Source organism: Staurois parvus, unplaced genomic scaffold, assembly GCF_062004578.1.
Source record: "Staurois parvus isolate SC_StPar_1 unplaced genomic scaffold, SC_StPar_1.0 ptg000697l, whole genome shotgun sequence".
Classification (NCBI taxonomy): Eukaryota; Metazoa; Chordata; class Amphibia; order Anura; family Ranidae; genus Staurois; species Staurois parvus.
Genome location: NW_028318493.1, coordinates 370,243 through 396,777, shown reverse-complemented (window position 1 = coordinate 396,777; position 26,535 = coordinate 370,243). Strand labels below are relative to the sequence as shown.

Sequence of the window (26,535 nt, the reverse complement as noted above, 5' to 3'; positions counted from 1 at the left end):
GCCACCCTTCTGTCCAAGTATACCATGTCCACAGCCACCCCTCGGTCCAGGTATACCACGTCCACAGCCACCCCTCTGTCCAAGTATACCACGTCCACCGCCACCCCTCTGTCCAAGGTTTTGCTCACAGCTGATCACAGGTAAATAGGGAAATGTCAGTTATCGGCATGTCTCTCCTCACGAGCTGTCAAGACATTCCTCGGAGGAGACATGGGCACTGATCATCAGGGGACTGATGACCAGTGTGCCCTGATGATCAGTGTGGCCCCATCAATGCCAGCTGTCAGTGCTCATCAATGCCACCTGCCAGTGCCCATCAGTGCCACATCAATGCCACATATCAGTGCCTACCAGTGCACATCAATCCCACATAGTGCCCACCTGAGCTGCCTTTCAGTGTCACCTATCATTGCCAGTCATTGCCGCCTATCAGTGTGCATCAGTGCCACCTAACAGTGCCAGTCAGTTCCGCCTATCAGTGCCAATCAGTGCCGCCTATCAGTGCCGCCTATCAGTGCCACCTATCAGTGCCACCTATCAGTGTCATATATGAATGCTGCCTTTCAGTGCCCATCAGTGATGCCTGTCAATGCCCATCAGTGGCACCTACTAGTGCCTCCTCATCAGTACCCATGAGTGCCACCTATCAGTGCCCATCAGTGCAGCCTATCAGTGTCCATCACTGCAGCCTCATTAGTGCACATCAGTGAAGGAGAAAAATTACTTATTTACAAAATTTTAAAACAAAAACTAAGAAAAAACATGTTTTTTTTCAACATTTTCAGTTGTTTTTGGTTTGTTTATCAAAAAATAAAAAACCCAGAGGTGATTAATTACCACCAAAGGAAAGCTCTATCTGTCTCAAAAAAAATTATAAAAATTTGATATGGGTACAGTGTTGCATGACCGCGCAATTGTCATTCAAAGTGTGACAGCACTGAAAGCTGAAAACTGGCCTGAGCAGGAAGGGGGTATAAGTGTCCTGTAGGCTAGAGGTTAAGGCCCCGTGGGTGTATGCCATCCGGCCCAGGTGATTTATTCACCTTTATTCTGTCTAAATATTTTTTGATAATATCAATTGTGAGCCAATGTGGATCATCTGGAGCTGTGTCAATACCATGCCCCTTATGGACAAGAGCTCCCCCATGCTCCTTTGTATACACAGAGCTGAAGAAGGTATTAAATAAATGTGCCTTCTCTTTGTCCCCAGTCACCCATTCATTGTTACAATATTGGATTAGTAGTCAGATGTGGATTTTGGAATTTTTTATATATATAGGCCACAGGTGTATAAAATCATCACCTAGGCATGCAGATGGCTTCTACAAACATTTGTGAAAGAATGGGTCGCTCTCAGGAGCTCAGTGACTCCAAGCGTGGTACCGTGATAGGTTGTCACCTGTGTAATAAGTCCATCCGTGACATTTCCTGGCTACTAAATATTCCACGGTCAACTGTTAGTGGGATTATAACAAAGTGGAAGCAACTGGGAACAACAGCAACTCAGCCACCAAGTGGTAGGCCACATAACATGACAGAGCGGGGTCAGTGCATGCTGAAGCGCACAGTGCACAGAAGTCACCAACTGTCTGGAGTACCTGGAGGGACACCACCTAATGCACAAACTCCATGCAGGTAGTGTCCTGACTGGAACTCAATGCAAAGACTCTAGAGCAGCAAGACAGGAGTGCAGAATACGACTCACAAATATTTTCTGGAGGAGAATCAATCACTCCCATATAAAACACCTACCCCTGAATGGTTCTCCACTAGATAATGTTTGTGGACATCACATTCCCTGATTTATAAATAGACCCCTATGGGGTTGATTTACCAAAGGCAAATAGACTGCACTTTGCAAGGGCATTTGCTCCAGAGCTTTGTAAATGAGGGGGAGTTCTGTTTATTCCCATCATCCAATCAAGCAAAAATGCTTGCTATGGAAGATGAAAGTCTGCAGACATTTACTAAGCTTCGGAGCAACCGCTCTTGCAGAGTGCAACTGCACTTTGCAAAGTGCACGGTCTATTTGCCTTTAGTAAATCAACCCCTTTGTTTGCCTTTAGTAAAACCACCCCTATGTATCATTATGTGATTTTTGTGTAGAAACCTCTTTAGACGTTCTTGCATTCAGAGATGAATATGAACCATATATAACTTTAGTGGATGTAGGACACAGAGCACACTTACATTTTAATGGGATGTTAGCAAACCCTGCTGTTTTAATTGTGTTTTCTATAATAAAGATCTAAGTCAGCTCCGGTAGGTTCATTTTTCTTTTTACTTTTTGTGTTACAGGCATTTATATAGCATTGACAATTTACACAGCGCCTTATATATTGTACATATACATTAGTCCCTGCCCTCAAGGAGCTTACAATCTAAGGTCTCTATATCACATACATACACATACTAGGGAAAAGTAAACAGGAGCCAATTACCTACCAGCATGTCTTTGGTGCGTAGGAGAAAACCATAATATTGAGTCAGGGGCGGACTGACAACTCATGGGGCCCCCGGGCAATAGGGGATCATGGGGCCCCTGTGTCCTCGCCCACACTCAAACCACACCCAAAAAAGCCTATGAAAGGTACTAGGGGCATCTCTACTGACCCTGGGCCCTCAGGCAGTGCCCAAGTTCCCCAATGGTCAGTCTGCCCCTGTACTGAATGAAAACCCACGCAAGTACAAGGAGAAAATGCAACCTAATGCACCCCCTTCTGCCAATCCATCCACTGGCTTCCGATTACCCAACGGATCAAATTCAAAATGCTAACACTGACATACAAACCTGTCCATAACTCCACCCCAAACTAAGTCACCGACCTAATATCCAAATACCACCCAAAACGCACTCTCCGCTCCTCACAAGACCTCCTTCTCTCTAGTTCCCTGGTCTCCTCTTCCCATGCCCGCCTCCAGGACTTCCCCAGGGCATCACCCATCCTATGGAACTCGCTACCCCAATCCATCAGACTATCACCTACTCTCCTCTCCTTTAGGCACACCCTGAAAACCCATCTCTTCAGGGAAGCCTACCCTGCCCTCTGCTAATTGCCGATCTCCTCCACTCTTCCTACCACTCCATCCCCCACAGCTATTTCCTCCCGTACCAATATCCCCTCTCTCCTAGATTGTAAGCTCCAAGGAGCAGGGCCCTCGAACCCCTCGTGTATCGCATTGTATTGTTATTGTACTGTCGCATGTATTGTCTCCCATTGTAATGTACAGCGCTGAGCGAACTGTTGGTGCTATATAAATACTGTATAATAATAATAATGCAGATATTGTCTCAGTTGGGATTGGAACAGAGGACCTCTGTGCTGCAAGCACTTTATGTACATTTTTGGAGAATTTATATTCATAGATATGACCTGTTGCATTCTTCAAGTTATTTGTTCTTTTTTGGTGTCTATTTGATCTTGTTCACATGAGCAGACAGGAGGCAGTAAAAGCAGGCTGTTGAGCCGTGGTTTTACCCCCAAAACCCCCCCCCCCCCGATTGCCCATCTGAACACGGAGATGCCACCACTCAGGGTTGCGTATATGCCGCCACCATGCTTTGCTTCGTGGCAAAAATTAAATGGCATGTTGCATTTAACGTGTGGTATTGCTGCTTGAGGTGACCCATTCAAGTGAATAGGGCCAGCCCATAATCCTCCTGCATCTCTGTGCAATGCATGCAGTTGCAGCATGGTGGGTCAGCAACCTCATGAAAATCCTTCTGAAAAGTGATCCACCACAGATTGCTTTTTAGAGAGATGGCAATGATAGCTGAGCATCTGAACGGTCCTTACAGTCTGTAGCAAAGAGTCCAGACTCTTTTAACAATTTGGAAGCCATTGATTTCTTTTGTATTATTTTAAAAACATCAACAGCAAGTATATTAAATGTAGCAAACTGAAATCAGTCAGAGGTGACCAGGCGGCACATTGTAAATATCTGTTATTAGCCAAAACACCATTTTCAGATTCTTGTTTTTAAAGCAATTAAATGTTTAAAAAGAATCCGGTTGCCTTTACAACCAGCGTCAGAATCAATACGCAAGATGAAACACAAAAACACATTAAAACCGTATTGCTTTTTTTTTTCTTTATCGAGTAATATGATGTGCCAAGTATTGTGCGAACACGCAGATGAAAATGTTAAACAGCAATGTTTGCTTTTTTGTCTATTATTTCTTTTGTTTTCTTTCTTTTTTTATTTGTATTGTTTTACCCTATAGCACCTTCCAAAGCCAAGACAGTTTAAAAATGCACAAAATCATCCCTATTTGCCATATCAATAAGAGACAACTATGAGACATAGGGGTTGATTTGCTAAATGCAAATAGACTGTGCACTCTGCAAGTGCAGTTGCTCCAGCACGTAGTAAATGAGATGAAGCTCCACTTTGCAAAGAATATCCAATCACGTGCAAGGAAAATTAAACAACAGCATTTTTGCTTGCACATTGGGTTGTATGATGGAAGTTACTAAGCTCTGGAGCAACTGCACTTTACAAAGTGCACAGTCTATTTGCCTTTAGTAAATCCACCTCATAGACTTAAAAGCTGAGCTTCAGTCCAATAGTGAAATACATACATACATGGGGACTATTCTTCCTGAAAAAAAAAAATTAAAAAATAGCAACTCCATTCATCTGCTTCTATGATCCCCTTCCTTCCCCATCACACTGCATAGACAGTACTCTAGGAATACAGCAGTATCCCTGCCTTCAGCCTGCTGACAATGAAGGGCTATGCAGTATGATCAGGGCTGTCTTAATGCATGGGCACCTCTGGGCAATGCCCAGGGGCCCCAGGTGCTTGGGGCCCCATGATAATCTTGCATTACATCATACTTGTCAACTGTCCCGGATTTGCAGGGATAGTCACTCTTTTTACCAAACTGTCCCGGGATATCCTGGGCAGCATCCCAGAGCCTGTACTGTGCCTTCCTGATCCCAGTGCTGTGCCCTCCTGACTTCCTCTGTACTGTGCCCTTCTGCCTCCCTCGCCCTGTGCTGTGCCCTTCTGCCTCCCTCCCCCTGTGCTGTGCCCTTCTGCCTCCCTCCCCCTGTACTGTGCCCTTCTGCCTCCCTCCCCTGTACTATGTGCTTCTGCCTCCCCCCCTTACTCTGCCCTTCTGTCTCCCCCCTGTACCGTGCCCTTCTGCCCCCCCCCCGTAGAGTGCCCTTCTGCCTCCCTCCCCCTGTACTGTGGCCTTCTGCCTCTTTCCCCCCTGTACTGTGTCCTTCTGCCTCCCTCCCCCTGTACTATGCCCTTCTGCCTAACTCCCCCTGTACTGTGCCCTTCTGCCTCCCTCCCCCTGTGCTGTGCCCTTCTGCCTCCCTCCCCCTGTACTATGCCCTTCTGCCTAACTCCCCCTGTACTGTGCCCTTCTGCCTCCCTCCCCCTGTGCTGTGCCCTTCTGCCTCCCTCCCCCTGTACTGTGCCCTTCTGCCTCCCTCCCCCTGTACTGTGCCCTTCTGCCTCCTCCTGTACTATGCCCTTCTGCCTCCCTTCCCCTGTACTGTGCCCTTCTGCCTCCCTCCCCCTGTACTGTGCCCTTCTGCCTCCCCCTGTACTGTGCCCTTCTGCCTCCCTCCCCCTGTACTGTGCCCTTCTGCCTCCCTCCCCCTGTACTGTGCCCTTCTGCCTCCCCCTGTACTGTGCCCTTCTGCCTCCCTCCCCCTGTACTGTGCCCTTCTGCCTCCCTCCCCCTGTACTGTGCCCTTCTGCCTCCCTCCCCCTGTACTGTGCCATTTGTGTTGATTGGTCTTTGATTTATGGCATGTTTTCTTATTGTTTAAATTAGATTTTATTGAAAGTACTAATAAATATGGTTCTCAGTAGTACTTTGCTCTGACAGCGTGAGGAAAGTGCAGCCGAGAGCCGGCATTTTCCAGGGATCAGCATGTTAATGTACATGGCTGATCACATGGTAAAAGGTGTTTGTGATTGGCCTTTTACCACATCCCGTGATCAGCTGTGTCTGTAGGACACAGTGATCATGGAGATTGCTGGGTGCGCACCCTGGGGGAGCGCAGGAGAGTGCATTCTGGGAGGACGTCATATGACGGCCTCCCAGAACTTTCCGGCCACCGTGCAGCCGTCATTCGGCTACCTGCGGTCTGCAACTGGTTAGACTAGGTTCACACCTATGCAGGTTGTGTTTGAGCCGATCAGCCCGGGTTTATTACTACTTTAGGGAAATGTGTTATGAACATTTTCAGCAAAAGATCAGCAAAGGCAGCCCTGTGTTTCTATAGTCACAGGTTCACTTTAAAGGAAAGCTTCCAGCAGCCTTGCATTATCCCTGATACTATGGGGTTGATTTACTAAAGGCAAAGAGACTGTGCACTTTGCAACGTGCAGTTCCTTAGTAAATGGGGTAAAGCTTCACTTTGCGAAGAATACCTAATCACATGCAAGAAAAATAAAAAAATGAAAAAACCCAGCATATTTGCTTGCACCTGATTGGATGATGGAAGTCAGTAGAGTTTCTGCTCATTTACTAAGCTTTGGAGCAACTGCACTTTGCAAAGTGCACAGTCTATTTGCCTTTAGTGATCAGCCCCTATGAAAGCTGAGAAAAGGATCTGTAGGATGTATGGGGACCAGGGGCGGACTGACCATTCGAGCACTCGGGCACTGCCCGAATGCCCGGGGTCAGTAGGGGGCCCCATGAAATGCCCATGGTACCTTTTTTATTGGCTTTTTTGAGTGTGGGCAAGGACACAGGGGCCCCATGATCCCCTATTGCCCGTGGGCCCCATGAGTTGTCAGTCCGCCCCTGATGGGGACAACCAAGTCTTTAAAGGAAAGGTATCCCTGGTACTAAAAGGACTATGAAATGGATCTGTATGAAGCATAGGGACAACCAGGTGCAGTTCACACAGTAAAGGAACACAATTTAAAAATTGCACATACAGGAAAATAAAAGATCTGTTCAGAAATATGCTCTAGGTTACGTAGACAGATCCACCGCTGAGCCTGCACAATGCCTGACCTGTATATTACGCACCTCTGCGAATTTCCCTGGCTGTGGATGACAAATGCTGATTGGTCTGTAGCGCCCTCTAGCTGAAGGATCAGAAACACCTTCTATACATCTCTCACCTGGACAGCTACATCACTGCCATCTCTACAATCTAGTAACAATACAAACTCTGTGAATTTTACAAGGGATATATATATTTATAATGACAAAATAGCTGCTATTAGTAGTAGAAATTAATAAAAGAGGTGCCTTAAAATTAATAAAAGAGGTGACCTCAATGCCTTAGGGGGTGTTCTGGTGCTCCACTCTATAAAGTATAAAAACCCCCACAGCCAAAGCCTAGTCCTAGGAATGGTATATCAGCCAGTGCCCAACCCTACATCAGGGAGATGCAATCAAAAACAATGCACTACAGAAAAAAAGCACCAGAAAGGATATAGCACCTCACAGACTATCAATGGCAGTATTTATTAACTGCCATTGATAGCCTGTTAGGTGCTATATCCTTTCTGGTGCTTTTTTCTGTAGCTCCACACTAAAGCCATAATTTCTGTTCTGTTTTTCTTATTTTCTGTTGAGTCTCAATATTTATGATAGAAAAGCTGCCGATGAGCATACATCTCTATTATAAATTTGTTTTAAGAGCCACCATCATCAAAATATTGTATTGTGGTAGCTGTGTGGGGTTAATACTTGCAATCATAGTATTTGGTATATTAATTTTTTTTTTTTTACTCCCATGCCTTTATATTTTGCCCTACATTTACATGCAGGCCAAGCTGTCTGGCAAAACCCACCATCATCAAAATATTGTATTGGGTTAGCTGTATGGGGTTAATACTTACAATCATAGTATTTGGTATATTAATAATTATTTTTATCTCCCATGCCTTTATATTTTGCCCTACATTTACATGCAAGCCAAGCTGTCCGGTAAAAACCCACCATCATCAAAATATTGTATTGTGGTAGCTGTATGGGGTTAATACTTACATTCCTAGTATTTGGTATATTAATAATTATTTTTATCTTACATGCCTTTATATTTTCCCCTACATTTACATGCAGGCCAAGCTGTCCGGTAAAAACCCACCATCATCAAAATATTGTATTGTGGTAGCTGTGTGGGGTTAATACTTACAATCATAGTATTTGGTATATAAATACATTTTTTTTATCTCACATGCCTTTATATTTTCCCCTACATTTACATGCAGGCCAAGCTGTCCGGTAAAAACCCACCATCATCAAAATATTGTATTGTGGTAGGGTAGCTGTGTGTGGTTAATACTTACAATCCTAGTATTTGGTATATTAATAATTTTTTTTATCTCACATGCCTTTATATTTTGCCCTACATTTACATGCAGGCCAAGCTGTCTGGCAAAAGTGGCAATTGGGACAGACCATATAACACTGTGGGGCGGTAATAATGGTCAGCTGATCAATAAGTTGGACTTTATTTGTTTGTCAGTTGCTTAACGTGACACTGAATTCAGATTTAAAGTATAACTAAAGGCTATTTTTTTTATTTTTATTTTGGACAGAGTGTAGATGGATTAGACCCCTGTCAGTTTTCTATAGCTGTCTGTGCCCCCTGTTAAGGAGATTTCTCCTCATTATTTGCCCTGTTTACCATTAAAAGTGAAAGTAAGAAAATACCAAATTTTGGGTTGTCCCCAGAAAAGTAATAGAGGGGAAATCTTCCAATGGGGACACTAGCTCTGGTGACTACATTTGTTCTTGATGGTCTCGACCATCTCGGTGGTCCCACTCTGTGCCACAAGCAGGGGCAGACTGAACCTACACAGGGGCGGACTGACCAATTGGAAACTCGGGCACTGCCCGAGGGCCGGGGTCAGTAGGGGGCCCCATGAGATGCCCCTGGTACCTTTTTCATAGGCTTTTTTGAGTTTGGGCAAGGATACAAGGGCCCCATGATCCCCTATTGCCTGGGGCCCCCATGAGTTGTCAGTCAGCCCCTGGCCACAAGGTTTCTGAGATGGACTAAGGACTACACACAGTGGTGTATGTACACTGCCTAGGGCAGCAATCTTCAGGGGGGTGGCGCCGTCCCTGGAAGAAGGGACACAAGTGGCAGGGAAAGGGACCTGGCCAGCTCTCCCATGAGATCTGGGGAAGCTGTGTGTTGCTGGAGGGCACGGGGACAGCTGGCTACTTCTTTCATTCTGAAGGTTAAATTAGTGCATGAATCAAGTAGTCGTGATGGTGGGGGCGGAGGGAGATGTGTGTTGGCCAATTGGGGTGGCATGTGGGGGTAGCGGGGTGATTGGGGGGGGGGAGGAATTTCAGTGATAGCCTGTGGTGGTGTCGGTGGGAAGGGGGGGAGTGCGATTTTAGTGTTGCCTAGGGCAGCACCACTGGCAGTGCACATGACCACAACTGCTTGTTCCACACAAATGAAAGTGAGTGGGAAAAGGATAGGTTCGGAAACTCAATGAGATCATTGCAGGGAGACAGACAAACAGTAAGAAATTATTTTGATTTCATGACATTAGATTACATTGACATTAAAAAATGGATGTATATGGGTTTTTCTTGGGTGCTAAGGTAAAGTCTGCCTAAAACTTTGAATCCACAAGGTGACAAGGCTGGAGAGATTTCAATGAAGGATGAGCAGCATTGTCGCACTGCTGAAGAAGGTTCAAAATCATTGGATCTACTGGCAGGACCTACAGTAATAAAGACACAAATCATAAATGGCAGTGATTGACGCTGCTACCTATCCTGGATTCGAACTCCTACATTTTAGATTTGTTAAATAAGTCATCGTCATGATTCTTCTCTCCAGCACTCCTCAGTCCCATGCTGTACATGCAATGCCTGGCCTGGCCGACTTCCTCACATAAAAAGATAAATGTGCCTTCTAGGATAAATATTAAACTGCACTGAGAAGATGAATATTTATCAGGTAATTTCGGTTCAGATTCTGCCCATTGGAAATGTTCTCTCCATCCTGATTATAATATCATAACCTCACATTCACTAAGGACTTTAATGCTAACATCTCTTTCATCATCCAGAGATTTGGGGGGATGAGACCATGTTCATGGATTGTGTGATCCCCCTCCACCTGTCACCCCCTGTAAAGTTGTGCCCCCCTTGGAGAATTGGTAATATACAGTAGGCAGCATTTTTAAAGAAAACACGAGTGAGCGAGCAAAACACATTTCTTTTATTTCTTATGGGATTCATATTCAGCTGCAGGTCATAACAGAATGGCCCAATCATAAAACAAAACATGGAAATAAGTGAACAAATGAAATGCCCCTTGTTCAAAAGTCTGCACCCCCTTAGTTCTTAATACGGCGTATTGCCCCCTTTAGCATCAATGACAGCATGCAGTCTTTTATAATAGTTCTCTATGAAACCCCCGAATGCTCTGAGGAAGAGGTAAGTCCTCGAAACGCGTCAGCCTATTGGATGTCTACATTCCCCATTACGGACTGTTACTCAGCGCGGTGTTGACCCAGCTGTTCTTTTATGACGTGCCTTGACTTTATTGTCGTTTGTGAGTACAACACCTATTTTATTTCTTATTAAACATTTTTATGGTAATGCACTAGGCCTGTGCGCCCTCTCTTTGTTCTTTTCTCACCCCTGAATTCTTGCAGGTGGTATGGCTGCTCGTTCATCTTGGCAAAATGCCTCCATGTCATTAAAAGTCTTTGGTTGCTTTACATGACCTGCATGTTTGAGATCTACCCAGAGTGGCTTGATGATATTAAGGTCAGGAGACTGTGATGGCCACTTCAGAAACTTCAACTTTTTCTGCTGTCGCCACTGGAGGGCTAACTTGGCGTTGGGCTGAAAATTCCAAGAGCGTCCCATGCGCAGCTTTCATGCAGAAGAATGCAAGTTGTGTGCATCTTTCCATCAATTTTCACAAGATTTTGCATGCTTTAAGAGCTCACACCCCCCCCAAAACATCAGTCAGCCACTACCATGCTTCACAGTCGGGATGGTATGCTTGTCGCTATAGGCCTTCTTGACCCCTCCCTAAACATAGGCATTATGGTTGTGACTATAAAGCTCTATTTTGATTTCGTCACTCCAGATTACAGTGTGCCAGAAGCTCTGAGGTGTGTTAAGGTGTTGTCAGGCATATTGTAACTGGGCTTTTTTGTGCATTGGCACAGTAAAGGCTTCTTTCTGGCAACTCAACCATGCAACTTATTTTTGTTCAAATATCATCGTATTGTGCTCCTTGAAACAACCACACTGTCTTTTTCCAGAGCAGCCTGTATTTCTTCTGAGGTTACCTGTGGGTTTTTCTTTGTGTCCTGAACAATTCTTCTGGCAGTCGTGGCTGAAATCTTTCTTGGTCTGCCTGACCTTGGCTTGGTATCAAGAGATCCCCGAACTTTCCACTTCTTAATAAGTGATTGAACAGTACTGACTGGTATATTCAAGGCTTTAGATATCTTTTAATATCCTTTTCCATCTTTATAAAGTTCCATTAACTTGTTACGCAGGCCTTTTGACAGTTCTTTTCTGCTCCCCATGGCTCAGTATGCATCCACGTGAGAGCTGACAAACGCAATTTAAAAAGCCACAGATGTGGGAAAATAACCTTTAATTGCCATTTTAACCCGTGTGTGTCACCTTGTGTGCCTGACAACTGTATGTCAGAGAACTGTTCACCTGTTATCCCTATATTTTGGAGTATTGTTCACCCGTCACCCCCTGTATGTCGGAGTATTGTTCACCCATCACCCATTGTATGTCGGAGGATTGTTCACCCGTCACCCCCTGTATGTCGGAGGATTGTTCACCCATCACCCCCTGTATGTCGGAGGATTGATCACCCGTCACCCCCTGTATGTCGGAGGATTGTTCACCCGTCACCCCCTGTATGTCGGAGGATTGTTCACCCGTCACCCCCTGTATGTCGGAGGATATTTCACCCGTCACCCCCTGTATGTCAGAGGATTGTTCACCCGTCACCCCCTGTATGTCGGAGGATTGTTCACGTGCGACCCCCTGTACGTGGGAGGATTGTTCACCCGTCACCCCCTGTATGTCAGAGGATTGTTCACCCGTCACCCCATGTATGTCGGAGGATTGTTCACCCGTCACCCTCTGTATGTCGGAGGATTGTTCACCCATCACCCCCTGTATGTCAGAGGATTGTTCACCCGTCACCCCCTGTATGTCGGAGGATTGTTCACCCGTCACCCCCTGTATGTCGGAGGATTGTTCACCCATCATCCCCATATGTCAGCAGCTTGTTCAACTGTCACCCCCCATATCGCACATCAGTATTGTTTTTGACTCAGGACCTGGATGGAATAAAGCTGCATGTTTTCAGAAACAGATGACTTGCATTTGAGATTTGGGATTTTTTTGCAGGTACCTCTGACCTCTTCCTGACCTCCTTTACCACTCCAAGCTGCCTTTCCATTACCATTGAACAGGGAGAAAAGCAGTGCTAATACAGACCCACGCCATGCACAGGGGTCTATACACTGTCCTATGAACATCCCAGGCATTTCACATATTGGGGGACTGCTATGACTTCTAGTGACCCCTGGTGATCACTGACAATATTACAGCAGAAAGTTGATACCAAGTTCTCAAATAAGGAACGCTCCAGAGGAAGATGAGTGTATCCAAGGTAAGAACTCATAGGGATTAAAAATCCATAAAGTCCATCGAAATGGTAAATCCAACAATTAGCAGATCATGTAATTTGTGCCTGCCACTTCCTGTAAAATATAGCTGTATGAAGCCATATAATACGGTAAGATTTAATAGTATAAGAGTGTATCAAGTGACATGAACAGAGATAAAAGTCACTGAAAATAAAATCCATGCATCATGGTGAAAGCAGCGTTATGGATTAATGGCGATTGGTAATTATGGCACAGCCCACCCTGCTTGCTCTTTGATGGGGGCAAACACCATGGGGGTGCTGTCTATGGAGCCAAAGGTGAAAAAGCTCCATATTATTTATCACAGTGTCTAAAATAAGGAGTGTCTGTATTTCCCCTAGAACATGAATCATACTCATGAAAATTCCTCTGACCAGGGATGGGCCAAGGGGTAGGCAGAGGAGGAGGAGGCCACTTTGGGTATTTCAGCAGGAGGAGCCTTAAAAGGCCAAACCTGAAACCTATGCTGCTGAAGTAGTTCACAGCTCATGGGAGGGAAGGGCACACTTTGGCCTTTTTTCTTTGGGTTCCAAAGGTTCTTGTCCCTGCCCATATCAGTCCTAAGGAAAGGCTTTTTGATGTCAGGTACCTGAGTCAGTATTTTTTATTTCAGGTGTTTCTATAGCACCATCAATTTACGCAGCACTTTCCATATATTGTACATTCACATCAGTCCCTAACCCTCAAGGAGTGTACAATCTAAGGTCCCTAACTTACATTCATACATACACATACTAGGGTCAATTTAGACAGGTTCCAATTAACCTCCCAGCATGTCTTTGGAGTGTGGGAGGAAACCCATGCAGGCACAGGGAGAACATGAAAACTCCTGGCAGGTGGAGCCCTGGTTGGGATTCAAACCAACAACCCAAGTACTGTCAAGTGGAAGTGCTAACCAATTAGCCAATATCTATCCCTACTGAATGTTGGTCACACTTGGCCCAAAAACAAGCCAAATTACTTCTATAGGTTGAAAGTCATCAGATCAAAGTACAAATTCCAAATCCTGCTGGTGACATAGTGTGGACCCCTTCCACAGTGCGGTCTCCATCCACACAGCGCCCCCTGTATGTGCTGTGGGGAATCCACAGCCCCTCTGTTTTTTATTTATTCCTCTGTAGCCTTTCCCTGGGAGCATACACAATTCTATTGCTGTGTGCCCCATACAGACAGCTGGATACTGCTGTTCATAACTCATCTATAACCCATCCTGCACCGAGCTTTACCTAATGCTGTGCAGTGTGGCTCTGTAATCATTCCACCCTTTGTGCCTGACTCCTAGCACACAGATCCACTTCCACAGTCACAAAATGGGGGGAATAGGAGATGTGGGGAGCCCAAGGGAGGTGAACTTCTCTGTCCTGAAGGTGAAGCTGCAGGAAAGCGTTCAATACAAAGCTACACTCTGCCTGTCTATGAATTTCAGTATGTATCGTACACTGTAAAAGCTCTACATACTGGCCTCTCAATGCACACTGTATTCCACCATACTGTATTGCAGTAACACCCAGGGGCGGACTGACAACTCATGGGGCCCCCGGGCAATAGGGGATCATGAGGCCCCTGTGTCCTTGCCCAAACTCAAAAAAGCCTATGAAAAAGGTACCAGGGGCATCTCATGGGGCCCCCTACTGACCCCGGGCCCTCGGGCAGTGCCCGAGTTTCCAAATGGTCAGTTCACCCCTGGTAACACCCCACCCTCTGACCAGTAAGGATTCATTATTGACTCCAACCAGCAACTGAATACTCTAACCTGATTCCAGTATACCCCAGTAATTTCACCAACTATAATACTTACTGGTATCCAGTACTACAAATGTACTCCATAACTTCACCAATAATGCATCAATTCTGCATACTGACTACATTAACACCGTAGACCTAGAGCCAGATTTAGACTTTGAGGGGCCCGGGGCACTATAGGTTCGTTGGTTAGAGTTGGTTGACATTCCCAATGACAGTAACACATTTTTAAAATGCATGACACAACGTCATTCTGAGGTCATGTGCATACACATGCACAGAGTCATAGTGCTCTATGCTTGGTTCACTTGAGCCACCAATATTCATTTTAAAAAAAAAAGTATATAATATACCAGTCCAGAGTGAAAACTTTTACAGATGATGGCTGGCTAAATATTACTTCCCAAGATACATTTAATAAAAGAAAGTAATTTGTAAACACACATTTTGTTATTAGTTTATTATTTATTTTTATTATTTTAGATGTCTATTTGATATTTTTTAATACAATTTTTGTATAGAGGGGGCCCCTTTGAGTTGGGGGGGGGGAAGGGCAGTTGCCCCTTTTGCTCTCTTATAATTCTTCCACTGCCTAGACCCCAGCTCTATTAGTACCTTAGTACTGCTCAGCTGATTCCAGTATACCCCAGTAATTTCACCAACTATATATCCAGTACTACAAATGTACTCCACAGCTTCACCAATAATGAACCAATTCTGCATACTGACTACATTAACACCCTAGACCTAGAGCCAGATTTAGACATTGGGGGGCCCAGGGCACTATAGGTTGAGGGGGGGGGGGGGGGGCACCTCATACACAGAGTTCATTTACATTCTCATTGACATTAACACATTTTTAAAATGCATGACACAACGTCATTCTGAGGTCATGTGCGTACACATGCACACAGTCATAGTGCTCCATGCTTGGTTCACTTGAGCCACGAGATGGCTGGCTAAATTTTACTTCCCAAGATACATTTAATAAAAGAACATAATTTTTAAATATACATTTTATATGATATTATTTTTTTTTTTATTATTTTAGATATTTATTTACAATTTTTATATAATTTTTGTATAGAAGGGGCCCCTTTCTGTCAGGGGGGGGGGGGCCAGAGCAGTTGCCCCTTTTTAAATATGGCACTGCTTAGATCCCAGCTCTGTTAGTACCTTAGTACTGCTCAGCAACTATGGGATTGGTATTGTTCACTTAAATGCACTTCAGAACATCCCCAGTAAAGCTCCATTACTACCAATAATACTGTATAAACTGGTTCCAGTAGACCCCCAGTACAATTAACCAGCTATGGTATTCAGCATTTAAGATGTATTTCAGAAAATCACCTGTAAGGTTCCAGTATTACCAATAATACCCTAGAAATCAGTTTGCAGTAGATCCCCTGTACAAATCGGCAACTATGGTATTTGGCATTTAACATGTATTTCAGAACAGGGGCGGACTGACAAGTCATGGGGCCCCCGGGCAATAGGGGATCAAGGGGCCCTGTGTCCTCGCCCACACTCAAACCACACCCAAAAAGCCTATGAAAGGTACCAGGGGCATCTCATGGGGCCCCTTATTGACCCCAGGCCCTCGGGCAGTGCCTGATTTTCTGAATGGCCATTCCGTCCCTGTTTCAGAACATCCCCAGTAATGCTCTATTACTGGCAATAATACTCTATAAACTGGTTCCAGTAGACCCCCAGCACAATTCACCAACTATGGTATTCAGCACTTAACGTATTTCAGAACGAACATCTCTAGTAATGCTTTATTACTGGCAATAATACTCTATAAACTGGTTCCAGTAGACTCCCAGTACAATTCAACAACTATGATATTCAGCACTTAACCTGTACTTTAGAACATCCCCAGTAAAGCTCCATTATTACCAATAATACTTTATGAACTGGTTCCAGTAGATCCCCAGTACAATTCAACAACTATGATATTCAGCACTTAACCTGTACTTTAGAACATCCCCAGTAAAGCTCCATTATTACCAATAATACTTTATGAACTGGTTCCAGTAGATCCCCAGTACAATTCAACAACTATGATATTCAGCACTTAATATGTATTACAGAGAATCACCCATAAAGCTCCAGTATTACCAATAATACCCTGTAAACCGGATCCAGTAGACCCCCTTAACAATCACCAACTATGATATTCAGCACTTAACATGTATTTCAGAACATCCCCAGCAATGCTCTATTGCTGGCAATGATACTCTATAAAATGGTTCCAGTAGATCCCCAGCATCATTCACCAACTATGATATTCAGCACTTAACAGGTACTTTAGAACATCCCCAGTAAAGCTCCATTACTACCAATAATACTCTATAAACTAGTTCCAGTAGACCCCCAGCACAATTCACCAACTGTGGTATTCAGCATTTAACATGTATTCCAAAACATCCCCAGCAATGCTCTATTACTGTCAATTATACTATATAAACTGGTTCCAGTAGATCCCCAGAATCATTCACCGACTATGATATTCAGCACTTACATGTATTCCAGAACATTCCCAGCAATGCTCCAGTATTATACCCTATATACTGGTTCCACTAACACACTTGCACCCTGGACCATGACTGCTGGGGGTCGCACCGCTACCTCTTGGCACAGGGCTATTAGTTTTTTGTGTAATAAGGCAAGTACAATTTTTGAAGCCATTAGTTATTTTTTGGAGGGGTAATTAGGTGCTAAGGGGTTGGGGGTTCATTTTTAGGTGTAGTTTAAGTCAGATAAAGATTTAGGGGTTAAGTTTAGGCCTGGATTAGGTATTGGGTGGAAATGTTTGGTGGGGGGATTAGGTAAAGTGTTATTGTCAGGGATAAGTGATACTGGGGGTTGTATATAGGCATACATGGACATTCATGCTTTTCTTTGTAATGTACCACCATTACTATATACACAGCTGCAGACACTATATACTGAGCCCGGGCCCCTCCCAGCCTCTGACCCCCCAGGCAGTAATGTTACACCAGCTCACACTATACACTAACTCTACAAGTCCTTCATTGCTCTGTATACATTGTATTCTGGCTCTGCATCTATTCACCGGATTCCCATGCACACATCGTATCCAGTTTCTTCTATTTGCTGCACTAGACCATTAATATGTAAACCCAATAAGAAAATCTCATAGAAACTTTAACATGTTAATTCAAAAGTCATATTAAATCTTAATCTGCAGCTTTCCTGAAAATATTCCATGGTGATCCTGAAATAAAAGTCCTTTTTCAGGAACTTCCTTGCATAGGGTGACAATGCTCTGTCCCTGTCTCCCATTTATGAATTTGCATTGACACCCTGTCACAGGGAAAGTGGCTCCAAAGAGGCCGGGGGAGATCTGCAGCAGTGAGAAGGGAACATGCATAAAAAAAGGTGCAAATAAGTATTTTAGCAATAAAAAAATGTTTATAATTATAAATTGGTTATAGAAAAAAATGTTTATGATACACAGTGCACAGAGCTCAAGCTTCAAGCTCATTTAGCAAGGTTTACATCTACTTCTGTCCTGAGAATACATTGTATCCAGATGCTTTGATTCACCCGGGGATGTGCTGTATCCATTCTGTTTACACAGCAGGAATCATGCATCCACTTCCAGGCTCTGTATTCAGAATTAGATCTCATTGTACCCTATGGCTTAGCAAATCTTCACCTGTTCACATGTCTGCATGCAAAAGGCCGAGATAACTTACATAAGGTGACAGGGTTCATTGAGTTGTTTTGTTTTTCTTTTTTTACTTTTTATTTATATATATTTTTTTAAATATAGCACATTGTAGCTGTCTGTGTTTTCCAGGGCGTTTTGATGCTGGATGCTGACATTGGTGGATATATACTGTATATAGGCAATATTTCTGTCTGCATCCATCCTGATCTCAAACATAAAAAAATTCCAAATTTCTTTCTCATTTTTTTGTATCCTCAGAATATGAATACATGATATCCAGCAGCAGTTCAGCTTTGTGCTGTAGAAGGAATAGCAAGTGTCAAGCCCATAATGTGGTCTATGGAGAGTCTGACAAGTCTACAAGTGGTTTATCCAGAGGTACTCTGCATCCCATCACTACATACACTGATGTCCTGTTCACTATATACATACATACCATCCACAGTCCATACTGATACAGTGTACATGTGTATGTGACAGTCTATAGTCATAGTCTATATACAATATACACACTCCTTACACTCTCTATATACAGGCAGTATATACACTCCTTACACTCTCTATATACAGGCAGTATATACACTCCTTACACTCTCTGTATAGTCACTATACACACTCCTTACACTCTCTGTATAGTCACTATACACACTCCTTACACTCTCTATATACAGGCAGTATATACACTCCTTACACTCTCTGTATAGTCACTATACACACGCCTTACACTCTCTATATACAGGCAGTATATACACTCCTTACACTCTCTATATACAGGCAGTATATACACTCCTTACACTCTCTGTATAGTCAGTATGCACTCTCCACACTCTCTTTATGTATTCAATATATACACTCCTTCCACTCTCTATACAGGCAGTATATACTCTTCGTACATTCTCTATACAGGCAGTATATACTCTTCGTACACTCTCTTTACAGTCAGTGTATACTCTTCGTACATTCTCTATACAGGCAGTATATACTCTTTGTACATTCTCTATACAGGCAGTATATACTCTTCATACATTCTCTATACAGGCAGTATATACTTTTTGTACATTCTCTATACAGGCAGTATATACTCTTCATACACTCTCTGTACAGGCAGTATATACTCTTCATACATTCTCTGTACAGGCAGTATATACTCTTCATACACTCTCTATACAGGCAGTATATACTCTTCGTACACTCTCTATACAGGCAGTGTATACTCTTCATACATTCTCTATACAGGCAGTGTATACTCTTCATACATTCTCTATACAGGCAGTATATACTCTTCTTACACTCTCTATACAGGCAGTGTATACTCTTCGTACATTCTCTATACAGGCAGTATATACTCTTCTTACACTCTCTATACAGGCAGTATATACTTTTTGTACATTCTCTATACAGGCAGTATATACTCTTCATACACTCTCTGTACAGGCAGTATATACTCTTCATACATTCTCTGTACAGGCAGTATATACTCTTCGTACACTCTCTGTACAGGCAGTATATACTCTTCGTACATTCTCTATACAGGCAGTATATACTCTTCATACACTCTCTGTACAGGCAGTATATACTCTTCATACATTCTCTGTACAGGCAGTATATACTCTTCATACATTCTCTATACAGGCAGTATATACTCTTCGTACATTCTCTATACAGGCAGTATATACTCTTCATACATTCTCTATACAGGCAGTATATACTCTTCGTACATTCTCTATACAGGCAGTATATACTCTTCATACATTCTCTATACAGGCAGTATATACTCTTCATACACTGTCTATACAGGCAGTATATACTCTTCGTACACTCTCTGTACAGGCAGTATATACTCTTCATACACTCTCTATGCTGTGATGTAATACATTGTATCATATTCAGTCACTTTATATAGTGATACTCTTCCGATCCCTCATCTCTGTATACAATGGGTAGAATTACTCTCATACCCCCATTCTGAATATATATACTCAATAGGATGTTATATTCTAGTTGTGATCACATTGTATGGTGCTATATTGTATCTATACCCAGGCTCTGATTACAGTGATACATTGTATTTAGATGTATCCCCTTCATACAGTATTGTATTGTATATATCAAACTATATACAGTGATGTATTGTATATATGACCGATTACTCTACACAGCGACAGAATGCAAATATATCCAGTCACTATATACTTTCTATGTACAATGTGATATGTGAGTTTCCTGACATAGATGTTACACGAATACATTGTATCAAGGTTCGGTTCCCTCTCTACAGGAACATGTTCTCTATGTAGGGTGTCCTCCTCCACATACATAATGGCGAGATTCCCCCATCTCCATCCAGCGACAATGGACAAAGTCCTTTCTCTGTCCTGCCGGTCCCTGACTTTGTACAACGCAACACCCTATGCATCTCCATCTATCCAGAATAGATAAAGTCCTTTCTCTGTCCTGCCGGTCCCTGACTTTGTACAACGTTACATCCTATGCATCTCCATCTATCCACAATAGATAAAGTCCTTTATCTGTCCTGCCGGTCCCCTGACTTTGTACAACGTTACATCCTACCACATCCAATCACAATGGACAAAGTCCTTTCTCTGTCCTCCCAGTCCCCTGACTTTGTACAACGTTACATCCTATGCATCTCCATCCAGCCACAATGGACAAACTCCTTTCTCTGTCCTGCCGGTCCCTGACTTTGTACAACGCTACATCCTATGCATCTCCATCCAGCCACAATGGACAAAGTCCTTTCTCTGTCCTGACAGTCCCTTGACTTTGTACAAAGCTATATCCTATGCACCTCCATCCAACCACAATGGACAAAGTCCTTTCTCTGTCCTGCCGGTCCCTGACTTTGTACAACGCTACATCCTGTGCATCTCCATCTATCCACAATAGATAAAGTCCTTTCTCTGTCCTGCCGGTCCCCTGACTTTGTACAACGTTACATCCTACCACATCCAATCACAATGGACAAAGTCCTTTCTCTGTCCTCCCAGTCCCCTGACTTTGTACAACGCTACAGCCTATGAATCTCTATCCAACCACAATGGGCAAAGTCCTTTCTCTGTTCTGCCGGTCCCTGACTTTGTACAACGCTACATCCTATGCATCTCCATCCATCCACAATAGATAAAGTCCTTTTTCTGTCCTGCCTATCCCCTGACTGACTCTACATCCTATACATCTTGTACAGTTGATAGCAACAAGGCAAAGTATCTATTTCCAGGGACTTTATTATATAACTACGCCTTGTGCCTGTGTCCAGAGACTTTATCTACTGATACATTCGATTTATAGCAACAGACTACACATTGATAAGTTATATGTGTCCTGATACTGCATATATTTATAAAACTGTATTTGTATTCAGAGAGTTAGTGATGTATTTATGTTCCCTAATACTTTGTGTTGTTACATATTGATCAATGTATATTCAGAGACTATAGATGATCCCCAGATACATCAATAGTTAGAGATTTTATTATACACAAATACATTGCGTCTGTATAAAGAGATTTTATTATTATTATTTGTATACACTGGATCTATAGCTATCTATCTATCTATCTATCTATCTATCTATCTATCTATCTATCTATCTATCTAAGTGTGTGTTGGTGTGTGTCCTGCTACCTTTTATGCTGATACCCTCTATGTCCTAATACTTTGATACTTTGTTCTGTAATACATTGTATGTCTAACCTGAGATACATCGTATTTATATCCAGAGGCTATACATTATGTACGTGGTATTCATATCAAGGGACTTTATTATACACTGATACATTGTATCTGCACTTAGAGACTTTGTAAGCAAAGGCTTTATATCTTGAAACACTTGTATCTGTATTCAGATAATTTATATATTGATATTATCTCTTCTATTTTTTTTTTACATTGTATCCACATCCACAGAATGTATACATTGTATCCACATCCACAGAATGTATACATTGTATCCACATCCACAGAATGTATACATTGTATCCACATCCACAGAATGTATACATTGTATCTATATCCACAGATTGTATACATTGTATCCATATCCAGGGAGTTCATACATTGTATCCATGAGTCCTGGGTCCTCTTGGTATGGACTGTGTCCCAGTAGTGGAGGGACTGGTACCAGTCTAGTGCCCTGGCACAGCTCTATAGTGATACATATTGTCAGATGACAGTACATACCTACACCCAGCCTGTCCCTGGCACAGTGTATATCCCCTCCTACAGAGATGCACAGTGATATGTGGTGTATACACAGACCCCCTCCCCCACATTCACCCAGCCTGTCCCTGGCACTGTGTAGAACAGGGTAACATTGTATCAGTGGCAGTCTCTCTCCTGGCGCTGTACCCCCACCATTTCTCTTTTCTCCCTGGCACAGTTTGTATTACTGCCAGACATCTCTACGTCTAAGGTGTATCGGTGCCAAGGATGGCTTCCTGTCTGTATGGTCCTATTACCGGTCCTCTCTCCCCTGGCACAGTCCATATGGTACCAGTACCGGACCTCTCTCCCCTGGCACAGTCTGGCTGATACCAATACCCGAACTCTCTCCCCTGGCACTGTAGTCCCAGTACCGGTCCTCTCTCCCCTGGCACAGTCTGTGTGGTACCAGTACTGGTCCTTTTTCCCCTGGCAGTCAATATGGTCCCAGTGCAAGTCCCCTCTCCCCTGGCACAGTCTGTATAGTCTCAGTCCCAGTACAAGTCCCTTCTCCCAGTCTGTATAGTCCCAGTACCAGTCCTCTCTCCCCTGTCATAGTTTTTGTGGTCCCAATACCAGTCCCCTCTCCCCTTGCACAGTCTGTATAGTCCCAGTACCAGTCCCCTCTCCCCTTGCACAGTCTGTATAGTCCCAGTACCAGTCCCCTTTCCCCTTGCACAGTCTGTATAGTCCCAGTACCAGTCCCCTTTCCCCTTGCACAGTCTGTATAGTCCCAGTACCAGTCCCCTCTCCCCTTGCACAGTCTGGCTGGTCCCAGAACCAGTTACCTTTTCCTAGCACAGTTTCTGTGGTCCCAGTATAGTTCTCCTCTCTCCACTGGCACAGTCTGTGTAGTACCAGTACTGGTCCCTTCTCCCCTGGGAGTTAATATGGTCCCAGTGCCAGTCCCCTCTCCTCTGGCACAGTCTGTATAGTCCCAGTACCAGTCCCCTCTCTCCTTGTAGTCTGGCTGATCCCAGAACCAGTCACCTCTTCCTGGCACAGTTTATGTGGTCCCATTATAGTTCTCCTCTCTCCCCTGGCACAGTCTGGTACCAGTACCGGTCCCCTCTCCCTCAGCACAGTCTGTATGGTAACAGTACCGGTCCTTTCTCCCCCGGCACAGTTTGTATGGTACCAGTACCGGTCCTCTCTCCTGGCAGTCTATTTGGTCCCAGTACCGGTCCCCTCTCTCTGGCACAGTTTCTGTGGTCCCAGTACCGTTCCTCTCTCCCCGGGCACAGTCTGGCTGGTCCCAGTACCGGTCCTCTCTCCCCGGGCACAGTCTGGCTGGTCCCAGTACCGGTCCTCTCTCCCCGGGCACAGTCTGGCTGGTCCCAGTACCGGTCCTCTCTCCCCGGGCACAGTCTGGCTGGTCCCAGTACCGGTCCTCTCTCCCTGGCACATGGTGGGTGCCGGTGCCAGTCCCCCCTCCCCCTCCCCGGTACTCACCCATGAGAGGCAGCAGAAAGTAGAGGGTGGCATAGAACATGGTTACAGCTCAGCAGGTCGGTGTTGGTAATATTCCCGGGGTGACAACATCCACATCCATCCAGAGATCGGGCACATCCAGGGGACACGGCTCCGGGTCTGTACTCCACACGGGGCAATTATCCACAACAATCCAGGGGGAGATAATCCAACACCGCTCCGACCGACCGACCGACCTCCTCCGATCCCGGCCAGGTACACTGTGCCAACTGAGCACCGACTCCCGGAGTCCGGAGAATGTTGGAGGGGCGGGTCCGGGGGCGGGGCAACTGCAGGAGGAGGGGGGTGGGGGGCAGACTGGCATCAGGAGGGGGAAAGAGGGGGGTACAGGCTGGCATCAGAAATAGAGGGCAGAAGGGGTGCAGACTGATATCAGGAAGGTGAGAACTGGAATTAGAAGATAGCAGGGGGGGTACAAACTGGCATCAGAAATAGAGGGCAGAAGGAGTGCAGACTGATATCAGGAAGGTGAGAGGGGGGGTACAGACTGGAATTAGAAGATAGCAGAGGGGGGTACAAACTGGCATCAGGAGAGTGGGAAGGGGGGCAAAGGGGGATACAGACTGACATCAGGAGGGTGGGAAGGGGGGCAGAGGGGGTACAGACTGACATTAGGAGGGTGGGAAGGGGGGCAGAGGGGGGTACAGACTGACATCAGGAGGGTGGGAAGGGGGGCAGAGGGGGGTACAGACTGACATCAGGAGGGTGGGAAGGGGGGCAGAAGGGGGTACAAACTGACATCAGGAGGGTGAGAAGGGGGGAAAAGGGGGGTACAGACTGACATCAGGAGGGTGGGAAGGGAGGCAGAAGGGGGTGCAGACTGACATCAAGAGGGTGGGAAGGGGGCAGAGGGGGGTACAGACAGACATCAGGAGGGTGAGAAGGAGGGCAGAGGGGGGTACAGACTGACATCAGGAGGGTGGGAAGGGGGGCAGAAGGGGGTACAAACTAACATCAGGAGGGTGAGAAGGGGGGAAAAGGGGGGTACAGACTGACATCAGGAGGGTGGGAAGGGAGGCAGAAGGGGGTGCAGACTGACATCAAGCGGGTGGGAAGGGGGGCAGAAGGGGGTACAGACTGACATCAGGAGGGTGGGAAGGGGGGCAGAGGGGGGTACAGACAGACATCAGGAGGGTGAGAAGGAGGGCAGAGGGGGGTACAGACTGACATCAGGAGGGTGGGAAGGGGGGCAGAGGGGGTGCAGACTGACATCAGGAGGGTGGGAAGGGGATCATAGACTTAGAAGATAGCAGGAGGGGGTAAAAACTGGCATCAGCAGGATGGGAAGGGGGGCAGAGGGGGGTACAGACTGATATCAGAAAGGGGGGGACGGGGAACAGACTGACATCAGAAGGGGGGAGAAGGGGTACAGCTTGGCATCAGAAAGGGGGGAAGAGGGGGGTACAGACTGACATCAGTAAACAGGGCAGAGGGGCGTACAGACTGGCATGAGAAGGGGGCAGAGGGGGTACAGACTGGCATGAGAAGGGGGCAGAGGGGGTACAGACTGGCATGAGAAGGGGGCAGAGGGGGTACAGACTGGCATCAGAAAAGTGAGAAGGGGGGCAGATGGGGGTTCCGACTGACATCAGAAAAGGGGGCAGATGCGGGTACAGACTGGCATCAGAAAGGGGTGGGGAACAGACTGACATTAGAAGGGGGGCAGAGGGGGTACAGCCTGGCATCAGAAAGGGGGGGAGAGGGGGTACAGACTAGCATTAGAAGGGTGAGAAGTGGGGTCATAGATGGTTGGTGATATCAGGGCAGAAGAAGAAAAGGGGGGCAGAAGAGGGGTGAATGAAGAGGGAGGAATTAAGAGGGCGGAATTGGGGGGGGGGGGGCAAGAAAGGGGGGCAGGAGAAGGGGGTAAGGGGGGATAGGAGGCTAGATAGAGTTTGAAAGTTCCCCCCTTTTCTCCCCTGGTGTAGAGGTTTGGAGGGTTTTCTCCCCCGACCTCCCCCACCTCCGTGAGGGATCATCGTCTGCGCACTCCATGCGGCTTTATAGAGCCCGAGAACAGGCATGGAGGATCTCTCATCTTCATCCTGGAGGAATTCACACCTTTCACTGGCTGCATGCTTGTTCTAGCTTACTGACTCAGCAGAAAGGATGAGGATGACCGATCTGTATCCTTCATAACAGATCAGAAAGAGAAGCTGGTTTATATACATATATACGGTGTATGGAGTAAAGTAGTTGTAAACCCAACCGGGTGACATTTCTTTTGCTATTTGTGTTATGAGCAACACAATCTTTGCTTTCACCCTTTCCTCGTCCTTTGTTACATCTCAGGGCTGCTGATCTCCTGCATCCCCTTGGCAGCCACTTCCTGCAATATCTACATGGCATTCCTCAGGGTGGTGGGGGTCCTGACAGTGACAACAATGGACCATACCAGTGTCAGGTGTGTTGAAAAGGCCACTTTTAGTCTTCATCAGAAGTGTGGGTGACAAAGCAGGAGCACATTTATGCTGGATCTGCGTCTGCACAGAAGCACTACTAGTACCAGCACAACAACCCAGTCTGCATGAAGTACTACTAGTAGCAGCACAGCCCAATACCCTACACAGGGGCGGACTGACCATTTGGAAACTCGGGCACTGCCCGAGGGCCCGGGGTTAGTAGGGGCCCCATGAGTTGCTCCAGGTACCTTTTTCATAGGCCTTTTTGAGTTTGGGCAAGGACACAGGGGCCCCATGATCCCCTATTGCCCGGGGGCCCC

General features: G+C 45.3%; 1 protein-coding gene across 4 annotated transcripts in view; it reads right to left on the bottom strand.

Annotated features, from left to right (window-relative positions):
• GFRA1 (GDNF family receptor alpha 1) overlaps nt 1-24,033 on the bottom strand; it is a 240,058-nt gene extending 216,025 nt beyond the window's left edge. For all 4 annotated transcript variants that reach the window (XR_016306269.1, XR_016306268.1, XR_016306267.1 and 1 more), the window contains exon 1: nt 23,775-24,033. Coding sequence is in view for 1 of the 4 variants with exons in the window: in XM_089653034.1 (XP_089509160.1) it covers nt 23,775-23,814 (40 nt within the window). In the remaining 3 variants the exon portion in view is untranslated. The remainder of the gene's footprint in view (nt 1-23,774) is intronic.
• Nucleotides 24,034-26,535: the final 2,502 nt, after the last annotated feature.